Consider the following 9,214-nt stretch of genomic DNA (forward strand, 5'->3'; position numbering starts at 1 on the left):
ATGTGCTAAAGAAGTTGTAACAAAATTTGGATAAATTGAAGGAAATATAAAAGCTAATACATTTTAAAAGGGTAAACTTGGAAAACAAAAACTAACTTGTGTGATGCATAATGACATTATTGTTTTAAGTGTAAGGAAAGTGACACTTGTCATAAGGAGAAAGGAGAAGGTCCAAAAGAGAAAGTTTGACTGAGGTAAATTGGTGTTAAGAATAGTCAATCCTAATTATTATTTTAAACAAGTGATAGTCCAATTTTTTAAAATTAATAACCTAATTTACAGAAATGGAGATTTGAACTTGAATGCTGGGGCAAGTACAATGTCTTAATCAATTGGCCTAACTCACGTATGCAATAGGCAATCCAAGTTAAATTCTAATATTTTAGTTGTGTGTGAGCACATGACGGGCGAACATTCTCAACTAAAAGTCCCGCCACATCCAGCCAAAAATACGTAATCCCTCGACTACTACTAGTTCTAAGAGAGGACAAATTGGATAGAACAGGGCATAGGGACATGAGTACAAGCGACCATGGAAAGCAGTTTCAGCATTCATATTTGATCACATGACATTAATTCAATAAATCATATAAGAGAGCCGCCCCAATAAAAATGATCTCATCGAAAAAAAATTCAGAACAAGTAGTAACCTCATTATTCTATAAACTTGCATGCTTAAATTAGGGCTATGCAGCAGGTTATTACATTGCTCCATAAAATCATTAAGAAAGAAAATATACAAATATATATGCATAAATTAACAAAGGACCCATCTAGCTCATCATCTTCCACGAGCCCAATTCCAGCATGAAATCAATCAAAGCCTGTGTGGCACAAGACTGCCATAAGACAATGGGGCAGAAGCTTGTTTCTGATGCTCAGGCTTCTTCTCATTTGAACCCCAGTGTCTTTTACAAGGCACGTAGGTCATTTCCTTCTCGTTGGGGCACTTTCTAGGCTTGGAGAAGAAGGCAGCACATTGAGCCTTTGTTTTCTGGTTTGGTTCGCCCAAAATGCAATTCTGCCTAACATCAAGAAACTTCTTCTTGATCAATTTCCTGCACTCTGGGCCGACCTCTGTGAAATAGTTGTAGGCCAAGGTCAAGTTCCTCAGATTAGACAAGGTGCAGACCTGCTCTGGCACTGGTCCATAGAAACTGTTGCTGGCCAAGTTTAGATAATCAATCTTGGCCAAGCAGCTGAATGAGTGTGGTATTGGGCCGGTTAAGTAGTTGGAGCTCACATCGAACACCGTGGCCTGGTTTAAGTACCCAATTTCATACGGCAGGCACCCTGAAAATGCAAGGTATTAAATGTCGGTGTCCAAGAAAATATCAAAGGTAATATATATTGAGGGATAATAAATGAAATCGGAAGTAATTGTCTAGTACTGGTTACCAATCTATTTTACATATAGGATTACGTATCTATTTGGTGTGTTGGATTATATAGTTGGATAGGATCCACAATCTAGTTAGATGTTTGGTGGCCTAAAGACAACTTGGATTGGATTATGTCTCGTGGGCTCAAATATAGTAGGATTATAAATCCAATAATCAAAAGGTTGAGATTAAGGTGGATGGGATTGAGTCATTTTATAGTGAGGGCCTTATCTCTGAATCGTTAGATCAAACTAACCAATTTGATCCAACGACCAACCAATTAGATTATGTTTAATCCCATTAGGTTATGTAATAGCATATTTCATTTAATCTAGTCTTTAATTATGTATAGCACCAAACATATCATTAGATTAGTGTTATCATATTCAAGCAAAATAGTGTTATCCTTAGTTTCTTTGTATTTTTGGTACTTAAAACAGAGAAAATGGGGGAAAATTCCAGGATATTATAGAAATTTCGAAGCATACCTGTAAGGCTGTTCCCAAGGAAGAGAACCTCGAAAAGGGTTTTGGATGCTTGGCCAATGCTTCTTGGGATTGGACCAGTGAACTTGTTGTTAGCGAAAGTGAAGTAATGGGCTGGTGAGGAACCAAGATTGTCAGGAATCTTCTGATTGAAATTGTTGTTGTTGAGGAAGAGCACATCAACATCTAGTTTGAAGACTTCCGGTGTGACTGAACCTGCGAAGGAGTTGAACCGGAGGTCCAAAAATGTCAAATTTGTGGCCGCAAGAACTTCATTAGGGAAGCCTCCGATTAGCTTGTTGTTGCTGAGGTCAAGCTCGTAGAAGAATTTTAGTTTGGAAACGTCTTTTGGGACTGAGCCTGTGAAATTGTTGGAGTTTGCGTGGAAGAAAGCCAAGTCCTCTAACTTGTCAAGGAAGCCATCCAGGGGGAGTTTAGCATTATGACCGCTAAACAGAGCGCCATTGATGTCTAAACCAGCAACTGCGTTCTGCTTGAAGTCAGGATGAATAGCGCAGACAACGCCCTTGTACTTGCAAACATCAGTGCCCCTCCATGACTTTGCGAAGTTGTTCGGGTCATCCTGGATTAAGAGACGGAAATTTTGAAACACATGGTAGGCAAGTTCAAGTCGCGGGCTCCCAAACGGGTTTGGGGCAGGTGGAGTTGGTTGAGGCCGTGGTTTTGGTGGTGGCGGCGATTTTGGTGGAGGTGATGGTGGCGATTTTGGTGGTGGCTTTGGTGGAGGTGGTGACGGGTTTGGGGGAGGTGGTCTTGGTGGCGGTGGTGACGGTGGTGGAGGTGGTGACGGTGAAGGTGGTGGAGGTGATGGTGGCGATTTTGGTGGTGGCTTTGGTGGAGGTGGTGACGGTGAAGGTGGTGGAGGTGATGGTGGCGATTTTGGTGGAGGTGGTGACGGGTTTGGGGGAGGTGGTCTTGGTGGCGGTGGTGACGGTGGTGGAGGTGGTGACGGTGATGGTGGTGGAGGTGATGGTGGCGATTTTGGTGGTGGCCGTGGTGGTGGTGGCATTGGTGGAGGTGGTGATGGTGATGGTGATGGTGGCGGGATTGGTGGAGGTGGTGACGGTGGTGGTGGTGGAAGTGGCGGTGATGGTGGCGGAGGGCATGGAGGGGGAGGAGGAGGAGGGCAATTTTCAAATTCAGGAGAAGGGGTAGGAGGAGAACCTCCACCTATAATGATTTCCAAGGCTTCTCTATGTGTGCTGATCAATTGATCATCAGCACTTTCAACCTCATGGTACAAACACAAATGTACTAAAAATATTGAGATCAAAAGTGAAGCAAAGAAAGAAAAGGTAGCCATGCCTTTGTTTAAGCATGAGTTGCTAGAAATAGTGAAGAGATAATATTATGCATATAAAGGAGGAGGAGGAGACTTAAGGCAGACTTAGACTTATGTGAAGAATAGTCAAGGGTCATGAAAAGATAGCATTGGCCCAAAAATGTTTGTCTCTCGGGGATGAGAGTTGAGAGAGAGAGAGAGAGAGAGAGAGGCTTGTGAGTTGAGCTCTCATTGTCAGACAGAGAGACACTTCTGTTATACACTATTGTCTGCCACTCTGATTCCTTACATCTTTTATTTTCAATAAGTTCCTTGGGAAGGCCTACCAAAAGTTTAGAGGTTTGGCCTTACTTTACTAAAATACTTGGGCACAGCTCAGGATTATGAAAACAGTATTAGAATGGAGATATGCGCAAATGAAGATTCTGTGCTTAAAAGAGATTTGCAGAAAAAGAAGGGTTTTGCAAAGGTGATTGCAAGGCCAAATGAATGCCCACTTTGGCCTCTAGCTTCAATTTGATTGGGTAAAATAGAGACGGGGGATTTTTTTTCTCCCACAAAATGACATCAATAATTGAAGTTTCACTCATTTCACGTGGGGGAGAGACACAGACCCATGACCCCCGCAGCCCTACTATCACGTTTCCACAGAAACAGAAAAACACCTTGACTTCCAAGTGAGTCTATGCCACAAGCCAAGCCATGGTGCAATTTCTACAATTTCTTTTCGAGGGGTACCAAAAGCATGACATAAAAGTTTTGGGTTGTTTCAACACTAGGCAGCCCAGTGGGCATAAGGGATGAAATTGATAGTCCATTTCGTCCACGAATAATAATATCGCAATTGAATATCCAGATACGATGAAATGAAATACCATCACATTAGTTTTATATTCAAAGAATTTGGAATGTGTTTTGGGGTCGTTGGACTGTTAGTTCAACTAAAGACAACAATTTCAACCAAAAGTCCTTAGGTTAGGGATAGAGCTAAGAGCTAAGAGCTAATTAAGTGGGAATTATGTAATTGTCCTCATAATCAACCAAAAGAATGTAAACGAAAATAAACTAGTCCAATCATTTTAATGGCATAGTAATCTTATATGAAATTGACCAATCATGTGTCTTCCCTCAATTAATAAGAAAAAAGAAAAGGAAAGCGTACCTAATAAAATGCCAGGTCAAATACCAGTTGGAAGTGAAAGTCCACACTCTAGTTGATGGATTGAAAATAAACAAACCTATGAATTTGAGATGACCAAACTTAATTGAGAACAAATATAATAAAGAAGGAGGAGTAATGCCATTAGGTACAAAGTTGTTCTTATTTATTTTGTATAATATAATGTAAGGAAAGGTGAGATATATTAAGCATTTTTGTTGCATCGTATAGTTAATCATTATAACTAAGGATGAAAATATATGCCGATACATGTTGTGTGGATTTCAGCTGCACCAAAATGGATTCAGTTGCATCCTCAACTTGTGATACTCGCAAGTGCACGAGCCGTTTGGTAGTATAGCATATGTAAGTGCGAGGTCGATCCCACGAGGATTGGTGATTGAATGATCCAATTCATTTTCCCTACACAAAACAGAAATGAAAAAAAAAGGAAATAAATAAAACAAGGAAGAAAGAAAATAACTAACTCAAGTAGATAAGTTCCCAAGTTCAATTAGATTAATGGATTGATTCTAGCTAAAGTATGATTAAGCCATGGTGTGTGGTCATAACCTTGTGTTCCTAATTCCCTAATTTGATCATTTGTTGTCTAACCTAAAATTAAGCATTAGGAACCCATTAAGCATAGAAGAACAATTTAAACAACCAAGCATGTATCTAATCCCTGTTGTCGAATGTCCATACATACTCTTCCTATTCATAGTTCAATTCGAATTAAAGCATGGTGTCTACTCTTAATTCAAACCAAGATAGCTAACATGCAAGCCTAAATGGTGATCAATCATTCAAACTAGCATATTAACTTATAAGCATAATGAATAAGAACAAAAACCATAATTGAAACTTGGAAACTTATCAAACTTGAATACTTAAGAAAGAATGTACATTACAAGAAAAATAAATTACAACTAAGAAAACATTAAAGAGAGACTAAGAGAACTTTGAGGAAGAAAGGAGAAGTGTTTGGGAAAAGTGTTTGAGGACATGGAGGCTTTTTGGAGAAGAAAGTAGAAGTAGAGAGTTGTTTGAGAAAGTGTTTGGAGAACATGGAGAATGTTTGTGAACTTGGAGACTTTGGGAACTTAGGGAGTGGAGAGAAAGGTGTTTGTGAAGTGTTTGAGACATGGAGACTTTTGGAAGAGAAGGGAAATGTGTTTGGGAAATTTGGAGAAGGGAGGAGAAGTGTTTGGAGAACTTTAGAGATGGGAGAAGTGTTTGAGAGATTTGGAGAAGAAAATTTAGTAGAATGATCTTATTACAACAATTGAGAACTACAAAGGAAACTAAGAGAATTTGAGGGAGAGAAGGGAAGGGAGCTCTAGAGAAGTGTTTGAGAGCTCCCCCCCTTGGGGTGTGTTTACAAGCTTGGGAAACCTCACTATATATAGGCCTAAGGAAGCTGAAAATCTGAATTAAGTATGGCTAATGCATACAACACTTGTTTTATAAAATCTGAAATGGTTGATGCACTTCACTAATGCATACAACACTTCCATTATAAAATCTGAAATGGTTGATGCACTTCACTAATAAATCCCACCAGCAGCCCTAGCTCATCTTCATGTCACCATGACCAAGCTTCCAACCAGAAATAATAGCTCATCCTGAGGTCAGCATGACCAGCAACTTCAAGGGCTTACGAATTGGGCTTCCCTTAAGCAAATTAAGACTTTAAGCACTCAAACTTGAAGTTCAGAATGTCTTCTTTCCAGCCATATATCATTTGGGCCAATCCAAGGTCGGAGGAGGAAGTTAAGGCCAAAACAAATTGCTAACTCATTTTGCGCGCTGATAAAATCCATCATGAGCATGGCTCTGTGTTTGCTAGGTAACAGACTCCATATTTATCCAATGGGGCTGAATTTTGGATATGTTATATTACACACCCATTGGAACAACTTTCATGAAGAATGTGGCCTCATCCGAGCTATGTAGGTTGCTGAAACAAAGTTTGCAATATGACCTACGAAACTGAGCTGGCAGGGGACTGTAGCCAAAATTGAGTTTGTCTTTAAGCTCTTCATCCATTCATCCAAATTAGGCCCTAACATGCATGGATTGCATCATTTACTATCCAAAGCCCTCATTATTACCTAAAGCTCAATGAACTGAAAGATAAACACAAAAAGGATTAAAAGCACAAGTTTAACTCAAAAACATAACCAAATCATAAGCTAGAAGGGTACAAAATGATATGTAAATATGCACCGATCAAATACCCCCAAACCTAGATTTTGCTAGTCCTCGAGCAAAACAAAAGGAAAACAAAGATAAAAACAAACAAGAAGTTAACTAGACCACTTTCGTAGGTAACTCGATTGCATTGAGCATATGCAACAAGCCTTTAAACCTCTAGGCATCCCTAGTAGGAGGAGTTGTGTCTCCTGAGGGTTTAACAGTTACGATACCCACAAACGTTTTTCTAACTCTACAAAACAAAATAATTAGAAAACTTAAAAGATTGTTAGTCCTTAAGCAAAAAAAAAAATAATAATAATAAATAAAAATAATAATAATTACATTAACAAAAACAGAACAAAACAAAACAAAAAAAATTACAAAAATAAAAAGAACTCAAAACAATCTTTCCGAACATTTTCTGAAGAGAAATGACTCATGCACATGACTCAAAAGTTTTAACAATAAAAGCTCAATTTTAAACATTATTCACAAAGCGGCAAAGTTCAAAACATAATATGCTCAAAGTGTGGTAGTGTGATAGCCAAATGCAACAAATTCCCCAATCTTAGTTTTCACACAATTTCAAAAATCATACAAAGCACAAGTTCAACTTCAAATCTCACCAAAGTTGTCCTCTCACAAATGAATCACTCGGAAGAGGGCTATAATGCAACACTCAGTTATAAACATGAGATTAGAGTTAAACCATAAAGACTTAACTCGAAATAGAAAGATGAAGAACTTGCATTAATATGATCTCAAGAAGGATGCCAAGCACTTAAAAGTAGAAAAATGAATGCAATTCAACCACATGACATTTAAGATCAATTTAGGTCTTTAGCATAGGTTGTAATGGGGCCAAGGGTGTAAGGTGAGTAAGAAATGAAGGGTATGGATAATACAAAGTCCAAGGAACTCAAAATGTAAGAACATAAAATAATTGTTTACAAGACTTCGAATCATCACGATTAGATTTTTTTTTCTTTTACATGATCAAAACTCCTTATACCTTCATTTACATTGATTCAAACTCCTTTCCAAACACCAAATTATTTTGAAGGCCCAAAAATGAAACCCAAAAATGAAATTTCATTCAACCACCACTTAATTACAACTTTTCTCTTTTCTTTCACCAATTGTGTGAATTTTTTTTTTCTTTTTCGAAATGTAACACCCATTCCCAAACTTAGTATGAAAAACATATCCGAATTAGAGCTCATGAATTCCTTAGAAAGGTAAATATTTGTTTTTCAGGCTAAGGCGAGGAAATATAATTGGTTAAATGAAAGAAAAGGTTTACATGTAGGCTCAAAATGGTAAACAATGGAAAATCATGCTTAAGCATGCATAAGGTTAGCTTGAAAGGCACAAACGATCCAAAGAGGGCCTTAATATCACTTCTTAAATGTTATGAAATCAAATTGCATAAGAATGAATGACTTTTAAGTGTTCAACCAAATCAATGAATAATGAGATCAAACAACAACTTTGATGACAAGAAAATAAAAGTATGTAAATAACACTCATGAATTGAAGTACAAGGCTCAAAAGCTCACTTTATATAGTTGGTTAAATAAGTCTAATTTGTGATTCATACAATTCTTTAGATCATGCAAATCCTTTAATTGGAAAATTATGAAACAAATGGCAAGTGCAAAGAAGGTTTCGAACATGTCATGCTAGAACGATGCCAAATTAATTAATTAATTAACTATTATTTTTTTACAATAAAAATTTACAAGGAAAAAAATAAATAATAAATAAAATTCAATTTTTTATTTAAGTCATGCAACATTTATCACAATCTCATCAAATGTGTTCGGAAAGTGACTAAACAAGATTCAAAACAAGAAAGAAATTAAAATTTTTTTTTAAATTTTTTTTTTAAGAAAAACCAAGTTTACTTGCTAAACTCCAATACCCCCAAACCTAGAAATGAGCATTGTCCTCAATGTTTAAAAATTAGCCACAAACAATGTCATAACAACAAATGAAAGGTATTAAAGCAAATAAATAAAAAAATCACAAAATCACAAAAGAAAACAAAAACAAAATAATTATAAAATAAAAATTACAACACAAACAAACAAACAAACAAAAAAGAAACAGTAAACCCTAATCAATTCTGAAACCCAAAAAAAAAAAATAAAAAAATTTTGAAGCCCAAAGCCCACAAGAAAGTTAACCCACCTTGAAACCTAACAACGGTGAAAACCTAACCCACAATGAAATCTGAAGCCCACACGTTTGTTATTATTTTTATTTTTATTTTTATTTTAAATAAAATGAAACTTGAATTGGGAGCGCGAAGGCGGGATTTCTGAAAAGAAAATGTGTGGTCCCTGATGCCTTGGTTCCTGGGAAGTCACGGGTGAAAGGGGCGAGGGACGTGTCGCCGCGCAGAAGCAGCTGTCACATCCCCCAAGCCAGAATTATTGGCTTCTTGGGTGAAGCGGGACGACTTTTTCACTAGAAGGTGGTGAAAGGTGAAAATGCAATTAAGGGGGGTTGGGAAACGGGTGCGGCGACATATAGAGATAAGCCGTAAGGGCCGCACAGAACTCAGAACCACAGCGGCTAGGGTTTAGCAGACTAAGTCTATAAAAGGTAAAAAGAAAGGGTAAAAAAAAACACAAACTCAGAAACACACAAAAGAGAAAAGAAAGAAAGAAGAAAAGAGAGT

The 9,214-nt window shown here is 37.5% G+C and overlaps 1 protein-coding gene across 1 annotated transcript; it reads right to left on the reverse strand.

The window, feature by feature from the left end:
• Positions 1–632: 632 nt before the first annotated feature.
• LOC110749527 (uncharacterized protein At4g06744-like) lies at positions 633–3,373 on the reverse strand. The gene is made up of 2 exons (XM_088246149.1): positions 1,871–3,373; positions 633–1,293 (listed from the first exon to the last, which is right to left on the reverse strand). The coding sequence occupies exons 1-2, from the start codon at positions 3,189–3,191 to the stop codon at positions 818–820; spliced, it is 1,797 nt and encodes a 598-aa protein (XP_088102275.1). The 5' UTR covers positions 3,192–3,373; the 3' UTR covers positions 633–817.
• Positions 3,374–9,214: the final 5,841 nt, after the last annotated feature.

Source organism: Prunus avium, chromosome 8 (genome assembly GCF_965620075.1).
Source record: "Prunus avium chromosome 8, drPruAviu1.hap1.1, whole genome shotgun sequence".
Classification (NCBI taxonomy): Eukaryota; Viridiplantae; Streptophyta; class Magnoliopsida; order Rosales; family Rosaceae; genus Prunus; species Prunus avium.

What these genes read in the sequence shown, in the direction of transcription:
- LOC110749527 (XM_088246149.1), bottom strand. Translation starts at nt 3,191, where the DNA reads ATGGCTACCTTTTCTTTCTTTGCTTCACTTTTGATCTCAATATTTTTA. An exon ending in CCTTGGGAACAGCCTTACAG is followed by an intron (nt 1,294 to 1,870) that starts GTATGCTTCGAA and finishes TTGCATTTTCAG; the next exon opens with GGTGCCTGCCGTATGAAATT.